The following is a 14,887-nucleotide window of genomic DNA, read 5'->3' on the forward strand; positions in this document are numbered from 1 at the left end:
GGTAACTTTGGTAAGGAAAATAGGCTAGAATCAGCATGTTATGTGCTTATGTTATCTATATGTTTTATGTTATTAAAAGTGTTATGATATGTATATGTGTATGTTTGTAGGCTTGGGCATATGACCCATATGACTAACAAGACCCCAAATGGGTTATGGGCATATGACCTACTTAGCTAGTAGGACCCCACTAATCCCATGGGCATATGCTTGTTTAGTCTATGGGACCCCAAGTAATAATGGCCATTATAATAAGTGTATGTTATATGTGTTATGTTAAGTCTTTATGTTTTCTTATGAAATTATGTATATGATTTTGTGTTAGATTTTCCTTGCTGGGCATTAGGCTCACTCCTTTCTGTTTATGTGCAGGAAAATAAGTTTAGAGGCGGAAAGATTCGTGACGCTTGGAGAATGTGTATCGATGATGAATGGAGTCAAGGGGGCCGAGCGTTATTCGATTCGAGGATATAGTCTCCTTTTATGTTTTTATGGTTTTTATGTGTATTTTCCGCATTATTATGTAATGTCTTTTATTTTAAATCTTGTTTTGTTTTAAAGACAATGGGATCCCAAAATCCTTCTTAGTATTCTGTTGATTTGTAAATAACTCTTATTTTGCAAGTTACTCAATAAATTATGGTATTTTCGTAAAAATGTAGGATTTATGTATAGTTTTGTTAATGGTCCAAATAGTCTAGATTAGTGGGTCATTACAGCATGACTCATCAAAGAGAAAATGCTCATCCATCTCTAATAATTTGCATAGTGTCTTAGTAACTATAGAGAAGTCTTTAATAAAGCACTTATGAAATCTGGCGTTGCCTAGAAAACTTCAAATTCCTTTCACATTAGTTGGCGGTGGTAAGTTCTCAATAGTAGAAATATTTGCTTTATCCACCTCCAAACCCAAAGAAGAAATTTGGTGCCCAAGTAAAATCCTCTCCTTAACCATGAAGTGGCACTTCTCCCTGTTAAGAACAAGATTTGTCTCCACACACCTTTTAAGAACTATTCCAAGGTTGCACAAACAAAAGTCAAACGATGAATAAAAAACTGAATTTTTTTTCCATAAATACCTCCATTATATTCTCCACTAAGTCAGCAAAAATGGCCATCATACACCTTTGAAAAGTGGCTGGTGCATTACACAAGCCAAATGGCATCCTACGAAAGGAGAACATACCATATGGACAAGTAAAGGTGATCTTCTCTTGGTCCTCCGAAGCAATAACAATTTGATTATATCCTGAATAACCATCAAGGAAGCAATAAAATCATGGTGCGCCAAGCGATCTAACATTTGGTCAATGAAAGGCAAGGGAAAATGATCTTTTCGATTTTCCCTATTAACATTCATATAATCAATACACACTCTCCACCCCGTCACAGTGTGAGTTGGAATTAACTAATTCTTTTCATTTCTCACTACGGTCATTCCACCTTTCTTTGGTACCACCGAACCAGACTCACCCATGAACTATCCGAAATGGCATAAATAATTCTAGCATTCAAGAGTTTCAACACTTCTACTCTCACAACTTCCTTCATGGATGGATTAAGCCATCGTTGATGTTCAATAAAAGGCTTATAAGAATCCTCCATAAGGATCTTGTGCATACAAATAGCCGGACTAATGCCTTTAATATTTGAAATTGACCAAGTAAAGGTGGATGAATACCTCTTTAAAGTCTCTAGCAACTTCTTTTCATCTTCCTCATTCAATGATGTCGATATAATTATGGATTTGGTATATCCATCTCCCAAAAATACATATTGAATATGAGCGGGTAATTGCTTCAAAACAACCCCATCACTAGTACTATTCTTTTTCTCCGAGCTATTATCAATGGTTAGGGCCTTGTAGATATCTTCCTTCTTTGGCACTTCCATTTCTACCGATACTGCTTCTAAAGCAAAGACACTATCTACCACCTCCACATCATTCATGCCCAAATCCACCCCAAGGTCCTCTTTATAAATTGATGTTGTCAAACATAGTTCCAAAGGGTCATTTATGAAACATGGTTTTAAAAACATTTCTTAAACATGGAGTAACTACATTCATTCTCTTACACTCTGCTTGCTCCTTGGGAAATCTCATGGCATTACTAATGTTGAACTTTAATTCTTCGCCATTCACCCTTAGAGTCAAGTTACCATCATGGACATCAATCAAAGCTTTTCCGATTGCAAGAAAAGGTCTTCCTAAGATTATATGAATTTCTTGGTCTTCCTCCATATCAAGAACAACAAAATAAACTAGAAAAATTAATCTATCTATCTTCACTAAAACATCTTCAATGATACCTCTAGGATACGTCAAAGAATGATCCGCCAATTGTAAGGAAATAGTAGTTGGTGTGACCTCTCCAATATTGAGTTTCTGAAAGATAGAGAGAGGCCTTAGATTGATACTAGCACCGCACCCAAATCACACAAGGCCTTCTCAATATGTAGCTCACTAATCACACGTAGAATTGTAAAACTTCCCGGATCCTTCAACTTTTCCGGTAATTGTCTCTTGATAATGGCACTACATTCTTTTGTTAGCTTCACCGTCTCATAATCCTCTAACTTATGCTTCTTAGATATCACCTCCATCATAAACTTAGCGTAGTTTGACATTTGCTCAAGAGCATCCACAAAAGGAATGTTGATATGGATTTTCTTGAAAATATTTAGGATTTCTCAAATTTCTTATCAATCGCCTTCTTATGAAATCGTTGAGGGAATAACAATGGAGTAGTAATCTTAGGTGGATTATCCAGAAAAGTAATGGAACCCAGCTTAACCACCAATGGCTCTTTCTTCAGAATCTCTTCCTTTGGCTTGATTTCTTCATTCTCACATTTCTTGGGATTTTTTTAAATCTTTTTCTTTTCAACAATAGGAGCATCCAATTCTTGTCCACTCCTCAAAGTAATGGCATTGCACTCTTTCAGATTCTTCTCTGTGTCACTAGGAAAAGATCTAGCCAATTGATTCTTCATAGCATTGGCCGATTGAACCACTTGTGCTTCCAATGTCTTCATTGTTGCTCCCATATTAGTACAATGTGTTACAATACTATTGAGCCAGGTATCATGTTGATCTAGCCTCCATTATGTAAGTCTTCAGTAAATCTTCAAGTGACTGTGAAGGCTTTTCCCCTATTTGTTTAGTTGGGTCTTGGGGTGGTTGAAGAACGTTCCTGTTGTTGGCATAGAAATTTGTTTCATGATTTAGGAGGCCAGAATGGTAATAAGTGGGCAAGTTGTTGTTGGGCCTAAAGTTGTAGTTTTGATTGACATATTGATATTTTTCATCCACCAACCCATTCGAACTTGAAGCTTGTGTCACATTCACTATTTCTTGACTTGCCGCTACTTTATTTTCAGTGAGACCCTTAATCTGATTAGTCAAAGCAGACATTTGCGCCACCAGTGACATTATTTGATCTACTTCAAAAACCCCAACTGCCTTTTTCACCGTTAATCTCTCACTCTTCCATTGACAACTATTTATGGCCATATCCTCAAATATAATTAATGCCTTTGTCGGTGTCTTTGATAAACTTGTTCCACCTGATGCGACATCAATATGTGATATTGTTGGACCATTGAGCCCATTATAGAATAATTGAACTTGAAACCAATCCTCTATGCCAAGTTGAGGAAATTTTTTTAGCATCTCCTTAAATCTATCCCATGCCTCATATAATTGCCCGGATTCCATCTGCCTAAATTTAGTGATCTCAGCCCTTAATTGTGAAGTTATAGATGGCGGGAAAAATTTAGTGAGGAATTTCTGTGCCATATCCTCCCAAGTATTTACATTTATTGGGGGTATAGATTGAAACCAAGGCCGGGCTCTGTCCCTCAATGAAAATGAAAAGAGCTTCAACCGAATAGTATCTGCCATGACCCCATTGATCTTGATTGTGTCACAAATCTCCAAGAAAGTTGCCAAGTGAATATTGGGGACTTCATGAGCTAGACCAGAATATTGATTTTGCTGCACCATGTTGACCAAGGCCGACTCAAGCTCAAAATTCTTGGCATTCACTTGTTGCCTTTGAATGCTCGAATAAATGTCATTCATGACCAGCCTAAAATAATCTCTCAAGGTTCGGTTCACTGGTGCATTCACATGAGCATTATTATTGTTGGCTTTCACATTGTTATTGTTAACTTGGTCTGCCATTTTTTGTGATCTAGCTCGTCACCCTCTCCTAATAGATGATAGAATTCTTTCAATTTCAGGATCTAACAGTAGGAGATTTGAGGGACGAGCTTTTCGCATACACCTTCAACCACAAAAATTTAGAAACCAAAGTTAGTAAAAAAATAAAAATAAATACTTAGATTAAAATTCGATATTTTCTTCGCTATATCAATTCTATTTCAATTTCTTTTTAATCCCTGGCAACGACGCAAAAAACTTGTTGCGAAAAATAATTACAATGCTTGCAAGTGCACAAATCGAACAAGTAGTAAAGTAGTCCCAAAGACAGATATCGTCCCACAAGGATTAAAATCAATTAAATAGATTAAGTACAACAAGTACTAAATCCTAACTTTATCTAAGTAATCAATTTCGAAAGATAACAAAAACTTGAAATAGAATATGAATTTTAAAGAAAAAATAGTTAAATGTGAATAAACTCAATATAATAACAATTGTTAAGGTTTTGAATTCACTCTCTAAAATTTCTAACTCTAATCATTAATGTGCCTAATTCTATCCAATATTTTCAAGAACCTAAAGCATTATTTTATCTCTATATCATCTCTCAAGTGCCACATAAAGAATGTGTAAGTGACAACTAGCCTATATCTTTATACAACCATTTATCCCTACCTTCATTAAGTTCCACTCTAGAAACAATCATTCCACCTCTCAATTTCACAATCTTGAATTATTTCGGCTATCTAGATCCATGATTATCTCTCGATCTCACATAATCTAAGTTATTTTACCCGCTGCCGGATTGTTTGAATGTTCCCCTCTCGAGTAATATTTTTCACAATCTAAATAAAACCCTAATTATAATAATATACTGTAAAACAATATTAGCATCACAATTGAAGCAATAATAATTTAAAGTAGAACATAGGAACAATATTGGACTAAATTAAACCTTGCATTAAATCATAAAGATAGCATCATATCAAGAGATCTGTCTACACCTTAATAAACAAGAAAACTAGCCACACATAATAAGGTTCATAATCTCAAAATATTGTAATTAACCAGAAAAATCAAAGAAATAAAGAAAACTAAAGAACTTCAATGATATGGCTTGATTCACTTCTTAGATCTTCCACAGATGAGTCTCCTTTTCAAAATGTCTTTCTCTTCCTTTTTTTTATCTGTGTTTTGTTCGTGCCCTAGCCTCTTGAAACATCCTTGGCCGACTTCCCTTCGAATTAGAATTAAAAACATGTAAAAAATCAAGTTTCCTGATCTTTGTGGCCAACAAATGATGTCTTGTAGTTATCAGGCGACGCATCGCCTGTGACAAGCGATGCATCGCCATATTACAAGAGACTTATCGCCTAGCTCTCTGCCCAGGTGTGCTTTTTCCCATATTTTTGCGACTTGTCGCCTATCAGAAAGCGACGTAATGCCTCCTTCTCTAACTTAAACACTTGAAATAATGTACAAAACACTAAATTATTCAATTCCTACACACTTAAGGGAAGCTCATCAAATCTACACAAAAACTTAAAGAAAACACAGCATTTTAGGTACAAAAGTAATATTTGAGTGCATAAATATGCACTCATCAGGGAGCGACTATAGTTGGTCCCTTGGTTCAGATCTATCGGTAGGTCCAAACCTGTTTTCAGAACGTGAATAAGTTATAAAGCTCAATTTATTTTTTATATGATATGGTGTAAATTGTAGGGGAAATGAGGAAAAGATTAAGACTTTTAATTAATTATTTTATTTAAATAAGCTTTTGAAAATTACTAATTGGCTCCCAAAATTCAAATAACTTAGCACATAATTCCCTACTTATCTATTTCCAAAACTCCACATCTTATTTAATAAATGACATATTAATTCAAACAACTTATTTTAATACCTTACCATAATATTAAACTCTAAACTTATATTATTCATAATTATAAAAATTAAAGTTGCTATAGTATAGGCTTAAATAAATAATAAATTATTTGTTATATGTAATTATAATTTTATCAAATAAATAAATTTTGAAATAATAAAAAATTAAATAGTATTTAAAAAAATATATATTAAAAATAAGTGTTAAAAAAGTAAGTTATATTAGATATTTTAATACAAAAAACTATTATTTTTAAAAATATACAAATAATATAGTTTTTTTATGAACATAAAAATTACAAACTAACCAAGGAAGAACAAAATTAAAAAAAAAAACATCACGAGACTATTTTAACCAATTTTCTAGATGGCTTAAACTAGTTTTATCACGGCTGGCGCTAAACCTCGAGGTGCTCTATGCAAAATATAATATTTTTATAATAAAAAGTTATATATAAAATAATATTTTTAAAATTTGAGACTCTTTATGTATTGAAAAAAAATGTAATTTTTTAAAAATTTGGACCCTTTTAAGTAGAGCACAAGTAGTACAAGATTGTATATAATGAGAAATTGAAAAATAATTAAGAACACATTCCTGATTCTTCCATAACAATAATTGAGATTTGGTAGTGCAATAATGACCAACTAAGTCTTTCTCCCTAAATCTCTAAATCAGAAGCAGATCAAATAGATCAACTAAATACAAACACATACAATAATGATGAGACAATATGTATTTATAGAGTTGGGGAAGGGAATTAGCTACATAACCCTAGTTGGACTGAGCATTCTCATCAAAGACTTCAGTCAACTAGAAAGCCCACGCTTTTGCTCAACTAGACTTCACACACATGCTAAACCCATTAACTATAGATCACTAATTATATGGGCTAATACAACAAAGAACTATCCAACAACCCATAGTTTAATAAAACAATTAAAATGTTAATGCAAGCCCAAAATAAAAGTCTTACATTCTCCCAGTTGGGCTACATTAATTTTCAATACATATATATATTAAAATAATTTAATTTGAAAATGACTCATGTGTTGAATAACAATAAAATATTTGTGGCCACTTTTAAAACAATAGTTATTAGATAGCATCTCAAACAACTGGTCCAGTTCAATCATTGATATTGAACTATGACAATCACTTTGTTTCTTAATCAACAAAAGATATTCATAATCATAAATACCAATAACCAAACCGAGATGGTTGACAAGTCTAGAAGTGTGGTAAGGAAATATGTTTGGCATGTGATCAATAAAATAACATAATCTCCTTATCAGTCCTCAATTTCACTGATGTCATGACGCTTAATAAATAAGCCAGTGAAATCAACCATTACCAATGCTTAATAAATAAGATAGTGTAATATCATTAGATATGCTTAAAAATTAAGCCAACATGATATCATTGCCATTAAGCTAATAAACTCAAAAGACAATAAGCATAACAATATGAACCATGCTTTTAATTCAACCATTCTCGAGAATATAACAAAACATAATTGAAAACATAACCATTCAATAAAATAATCATAATTTCTAACAAACAAAAGAAATAGAAGAGAAAACTCCCACTAACCCAAAAGATCAAAAGATTCTAAAATGCTCATATCAACAACATGTTCATTAAACAATGAGGCACTTAACCCTTTGGTGAGAGGATCTGCTAACATCAACTCTGTCTTGCAATTTTCTATAACAATATCTCATTTCTTGACTAAATCTCTCACGGTAAGATACTTTATCTCCGTATGCTTTGAAGCACTAATGATCTTGTTATTCTTTGGAAAAAAAATGACAGCACTATAATCAGCATAGGCAAGGAAATAGAATCAACTACTCGTATCTCTGAAATCATATTATTTAACCACAAAGCTTTTAAAGATGCCCTATAACATGCTACAAACTCAGCATACATAGTAGATGACGTAATCAAAGTCTATTTAACACTTTTCCAAGAAATAGTTGCACCAGTCAAAGTAAAAATATATCCAAAATTTGACTTTAAATCATCCACAAAACCACCAAAATATGAATCATAATAACCAACATCTCAGAGACTCTCAACATGCTTATACACAAGCATAAAATTCTTGGTTCTTTGCAAATATCACATCACTTTCTTGAATGCAACCCAATGATCATGTCCAGGATTAGATAAATATCTCCCAAGAACATTGACTACTGTTATCCCCAAAATTTTGTTCAATGACGTGGCAATCGGATGGGACAAGTGGCAATGCATGTCCAGTAAATGACACATTAATAGTCAATAAATATGTTGAATAAAGAAATGTAAAGGTTGGATGTTGACCTGCGGAGTTGTGATATTACTGGTTAGGAAATAAATTTAGCCGACTAGTAGTGTGATTTGCCATGCCCGACCAGTGGTTTGCCATGCCCGACTGGTTGTGTGCCATGCCTGACCAGTGGTGTGTCATGCCCAACCGGTGGTGTTCCATGCCCGACCAGTAGTGTGATTTGCCATGCCCGACCGGTTGTGTGCCATGCCCGACCAGTGGTGTGTCATGCCAGGCCAGTAGTGTCCCTTGGCCAATCGATGAGTTGTCTTTGCCGACCAATCACTTCGGGGATGGATTTGGTCGTTCAACGGATCAGAATCTCAGAAGTTATCGTCTAGTGACTCTTCAGTGAAGCCTCAATAACAGCTTCAACCTGAATCATTCGCAACCGCCGCGAGAATCTCTCAGATATCCCGGAATAGTAGCTATATTGTTGTAATTTGAATTTTTTTATATTTTCTTAATTAAAGTTGGTTGGAACAATCAAGGACCCCGTCAAACGGGATATTTCTCATGTACGATCCATGAGCCTATAAATAAAGGGCTCATGGAGTCATTTTGGAGGATCTGATCTTTTGGCGAATTTGAGACTCTCTAATTTTGAGACTTTGGGACTGTTACTTGGGGCATTTTTTGAGAGAGCTTAGAGAGAGAAAGCTTGTATTCTCTAGAGAGAGAAACTCTATATTTTTCTACTTACACTTAAGAAACTCAGTTGACTCAGGTTCATCTGATCTTAAGTGTAGGCTACATATATCACAACTCCAAGTGGATTAGGCTATTACCAACAAATTGGGGCTGAACCACTATAAAATTACTTGTGTTATTTATTTTCTATTCAAGGTTTATTGTCGTTTTTGCGTCTACTTGCAGTTGGCCAAAATCGGGGTCAACATTTTTGGTGCTTTTATTGAGAGCCTGAGTAGAAGAAACACACTACTATCCTACCAATATGGTGCCCAGGAAGCCTGGTACGTCAACTACAAAAGAAACTATTAGACCAGAAGGTCCTGCACCTGAGAACCCTGACACTGAGCCCAGGGTCTTTCTCGAGGAGACAACTCCAGAGGTTGTACAACTATAAGAGGCCATGGGAGCTTTCTAGGAGGAGATGATGCAATTTAACGCCCGACATGAGTCTTTCATAGAAGAGATGGCCAGGTAGAGAGCTGCGTTAGAATAATAAAGGCGTGATAGGGAGGCCAGAAGCGAAGAGATCAGACAACGACAAGAGGAAGTCGATTAGAGATATCATGAAGTAGCACTTGCTCTAGAAGAGGCTACCCAGTTGGCCCAAGCCAATGCTCAAGCCGTGGCACGAGCAGCTGTCCAGGGAGCACGAAAGGACAATGCTAGTCAGAAGTCCCCTGCTAGAAGGGCAGACTCTCGGGGACCTGACCGGAGTCAAAGAAATCAGACTGGTCGGGCAGATGACGGAGGCCTCTCTAGAACTGCATCAACAAAAAGGGAGAACTCTAGAACCCATTCCAGAGGTCACCGGTCGAAAACCTCCCGATCAGAGAGTTACCGATCGGATAGTAAGCACACTCCGCCCGGAAACAATCAAACCAAAGCTCATCGAGATAAAAAAAAAACTCCTAGCTACAAAGATGGACATAGTCGAGACGAGGGGGATAGTCATCAGACCGATCGATCAAAAGAAAAAGAAAAGGAAGGCACTGACCAATAAGGATGAAAAGACTGCATGGGTCGTACCGAAAAGCCACTACTACATCCCGGCCAGCAACGTTGTGGGAGAGAGTAGGTCCCGCGCAGTAAGCGTTCTGAAAAATCTAAGAGCACGATGTTTGATCGGGTAGGAGAATATGCTTCTCGGAAGGATCTAAGGGACGTTATCACCAACAAGAGGAAGACCGTCCCGGTCGAAGGGCAAGATCTGACCCGCCCTACCGATTAAGTAGAAATACTTGACGACATTGCACCAGATGGAAATGCCCAACTAGGAAGTCAAAATTTTGGAGCCTCGTTAGTTACACCAGCCATCCAAGCCCAGCTTGACGCACTAACGGCTGCAGTGCAAAGTTTATCAAAATGACCTTCCAGGATTGATGCGGTAGACTACAGGAGTGGCAGTCCATTTTATGCCCGGATCAGAGCAGCCCAGCCACCGAAAAAATATAAAGCACCGGTGCTGCCGGTATATACATAAAGGCGAATCCCATCAGACATGTTGGGAAATTTGAGGACCAGATGGAATTGCTCGGGGTAAGTGACGATTATTGGTGTAGAGTTTTCCCGACTACATTGTCAAATACTGCCCAAGAGTGGTATTGGATGTTTAAGCCGAATTCCATTACCTCTTTGGAAACATTCAGGAAGGAGTTTTGTAGACAATTCAGCGCTACCCAGACTCCACCAGTTTATGCCAACCACTTGGTAGATATCAAACAAGGAAATGATGAGTCTCTAAAGAATTATATACAGAGATTCATGAAAGAAGCCAATAGAGCAGCTATTGTAGGAGACAAGGGGAAGATTGTTTCCATATCCTCTGGAATCACTTACCGGAGCCCTTTGAGGGATAGTATACATAGAAATCCAATTTCAACACTTTAACAATTTCTTGACCGAGCGAACAAGTATATGAAATTGGATGATGCAATCGAGAAAGAGGACAATGGCATAAACAATCCGGGTGGATCGGCTGACCTTCCTAAGAATGGTGGAAACGGTCATAATGGTGGAAAGAAACATGGGAATAACGGTTCTGACCGCCATGAAGAAAAGAAGGCTAAGTCGAGTTCAAACGAAAATCCAACCAAGTATGGGCCTCAGTTCACTATTTACACCACTCTCTTGGCCAGCCGGGCGAAAATATATCTTGTTAGTCATGAAGAGGTTCCCTACAAGAAAGCTCCACCCATCAGGAAACAGATGAGTAAGAGGGACATGAATAAGTTTTGTCGTTTCCATGGAGATTATGGTCACGACACAAATGAATGTAATCACCTTAAGGACGGGATATAATTTCTTCTCCGGTCGGGCAAGTTGAAAAAGTACTGGGCAGAGACACCCCAAGGAGAAGGAGGCAACAACAATTCTTGGTTCAAATGACAGAGATCTCCACCCTTGAAACCCGGGCCTGTGGACTTTACCTTAGACACTATATGTGGAGGTCCACACTTGACTGGGGATAGTAACAAAGCAAGGGAGAGGTATGCCTGGTGCTTCGACATGAGCTGGAGTGCTAGGATCAGATTGGGTGAGCAGAGAGTGATCAGAAACCACTGGAATGGCGAGCATCTGAGGATATATTATCACTAAATACCGCTTTCAGAGTGGTAGCTTAATTTCAAGTTGTTTAACTTGTTATTTAAGTTTGGTTTATGAGCTGGTTATTTGCTGACCATACATCTATTTTTGAAATTTTGTTGTTGTTTAAGACTCGTTATTAGACACATTTTGTCTTTTTTTTTTTTAATTTACGAGTAATAAAAGAGACTACGCGCAGCATGGTCGATTCTTGCTACAAATGTGCATGTGTGTTAATTATCCGAACAATGTTCAACTGGTCGGTAAATGTGTTGACTAAAGAAGTGTAAAGGTTGGATGTTGACCTGCAGAGTTGTGATATTACTGGTCAGGAAATAAATTTAGCCGACCAGTAGTGTGATTTGCCATGCCCGACCGGTGGTGTGCCATGCCCGACCAGTGGTTTGCCATGCCCGAACGGTTGTGTGCCATGCTCGACCAGTGGTGTGTCATGACCGACCGGTGGTGTGCCATGCCCGACCAGTAGTGTGATTTTCCATGCTCGACCAGTTGTGTGCCATGCTCGACCAGTATTGTGCCTTGGCCAACAAGTGAGTTGTCTTTGCCAACCAGTCATTTAGGGGATGGATTTGGTCAGTCAACTGATCAGAATCTCAGAAGTTACCGTCTAGTGACTCTTCAGCAAAACCTCAGTAACAGCTTAATCCAAATCATTCGCAACCGCCGCGGGAATCTCTCAGATATCCCGGAATAATAGCTAAATTGTTGTAATTTGAATTTATTTATAATTTCTTAATTAAAGTTGGTTGGAACAATCAAGGACCCCGTCAAACGAGATATTTCTCATGTATGATCCATGAGCCTATAAATAAAGGGTTCATGGAAGATCTGATCTTTTGGAGACTTGGAGACTCTCTAATTTTGATACTTTGGGACTGTTACTTGGGGCATTTTCTGAGAGAGCTTAGAGAGAGAAAGCTTGTATTCTCTAGAGAGAGAAACTCTGTATTTTTCTACTTACACTTAAGAAACTCAATTGGCTCAGGATCATCTGATCTTAAGTGTAGACTACATATATCACAACTCTAAGTGGATTAGGCTATTGCCAACAAATTAGGGTTGAACCACTATAAAATTACTTGTGTTTATTTATTTTATATTCAAGGTTTATTGTCATTTTTGCGTCTACTCGCAGTTGGCCAAAATCGTGGTCAACAACTACAAAAGCAATATCAGGTCTAGTGAAAACCTGAGCATACATCAAACTCCCTACTACACTTGCATATGGGATGTTTTTCATTACTTCTCTCTCCAAATCGTTCCTAGAACATTGTTGCTTACTAAACTTGTCCCCTTTCAGAATAGGGACAGAACCAAGCTTACATAGATTCATGTTGAACCTTTTGAGCACACAAATAATGTAAGCTTCTTGAGATAGGCCAGGAACTTTTTGATTCCTGTCACGATGAATCTCAATCCCCAAAACAAAAGATGCTTCTCCAAGATCCTTCATATCAAAGTTCGTAGACAGGAATAGTTTGGTCTCACTTAGTAATGTCAAATCAGTACTCTCAAGTAAAATGTCGTCCACATAAAGAACAAGAAAGATATAACGACTCCCATTGATCTTCATATAAATACATTGATCAATCTTGTTCTCTATGAAACCAAATGATGTCACAACCTTATCAAACTTCAAGTACCATTGACGAGATGCCTGTTTGAGACCATAAAGAGATCGTTTCAATTTGCAGATCGAATTCTCCTTTCCACTTTCCTTGAAACCTTCAAGTTGAGACATATAGACTTGCTCACTTAATTCTCCATTCAGAAAAGTATCTTTTAGATCCATTTGATGCAACTCTAAATCAAAATGTGCTACTAAAGCCATAATAATCTTGAACGACTCTTTAGTAGAAACATGTGAGAAGGTTTCAGTGTAATCAATACCTTCTCTTTGAGTAAACCCTTTTGCCACTAAACGTGCCTTATACCTTTCAATCTGACCCTAATACTCCTTTTTTGTTTTGAAAATCCACTTACAACCTATTGGTTTAAAATCAACTGGTAATTCAACCAACTCACATACATCATTATTTTTCATGGACTCAATCTCATCATTCATAGCTTCTATCAATTTAGAAGATTGTTGACTATTAAGAGCTTCACTATAAGTTACAGGATCCACAAAATGGCCAATATCACATTCTCCTTCTCCAAGGTAAACTAAATAATCATTAAATATCTCTGACCTATTTTCCTTTTGAGATCTTCTTGGAAGAAGTATTTCTGGAATAACTTTTATTTGTTGATCATTATTTTGAATGACATCTTCCACAATTGGAATTTCTTCGATAACAGAACCCTAATTCATAACAGAAGCAATATGCTCGTTAGAAATAGGAGCATTATCATCAGGGTTAGGGATAGGATCGCTATGATTATCTTCACTCGGAAAAGATACAGGAATAAAAATTATATCAAATGACTCCCCCGTTTCAAGAGATGGAGTAGGAGTGTTTTCAGCAACATCAAATTCCAAAAATTTTGCAGTCTGAGATTCAACAATTCTAGTACCTCGAGTAGGACAGTAAAAGCTATAGCCTTTGGAGTGACTTGGATAACCAACGAAAAAACACTGGACTGTTCTGGGATCTAACTTTTTCAGGTTAGGATCATAAATCCTTACTTCAGTTGGACACCCCCATACACGAAGATGATTCAAACTAGGCTTTCTATCAATCCACAACTCGAAAAGAGTTTTCGGTATAGATTTACTTGGAACACGATTCAAGATCTAAGTAGCAATCATGATTGCTTCACCCCATAAGAATTCTGGCATATTAGATCTACTCATCATGCTTCTAATCATATCCATTAAAGTGTGATTTCATCTTTCTGCAACTCCATATTGTTCAGGGGTACCAGGCATGGCATGGTGTATTAAGCAACTATAACATTATCTTGTAAATACTTTAGCAAAAGGCCCTATGTTTGTCTAGATTCGGTATATCTGCCATAATATTCCCCTCCACGATCTAAATGCATAATCATAATGAATTTCCCTAATTGTTTCTCAACCACAATTCAAATTTTTTTTGAGCTTATCAAGAGCATCTGATTTTTCTTTAACCAAGTAAGTGAACCCATATTGAGAAAAATCATCAATGAAGGTGGGAAAATACTTGTTTCTGCACAACGAAGTAGAATAAGGCCCACTAATGTCGGTATGTATAATATCTAATAGAGATTGGCTACAGTTGGCAATCTTTTTCCTTGTT

At 36.8% G+C, this 14,887-nt stretch overlaps 1 protein-coding gene across 1 annotated transcript; it reads right to left on the bottom strand.

Annotated features, from left to right (window-relative positions):
• Window positions 1–3,084: 3,084 nt before the first annotated feature.
• Window positions 3,085–4,185, bottom strand: LOC133805656 (uncharacterized). The gene has a single exon (XM_062243826.1). It carries the CDS (start codon window positions 4,183–4,185, stop codon window positions 3,085–3,087), a length of 1,101 nt encoding a protein of 366 aa, XP_062099810.1.
• Between the last annotated feature and the right edge of the window lie 10,702 nt (window positions 4,186–14,887).

This window comes from Humulus lupulus, chromosome X (assembly GCF_963169125.1).
Source record: "Humulus lupulus chromosome X, drHumLupu1.1, whole genome shotgun sequence".
Classification (NCBI taxonomy): Eukaryota; Viridiplantae; Streptophyta; class Magnoliopsida; order Rosales; family Cannabaceae; genus Humulus; species Humulus lupulus.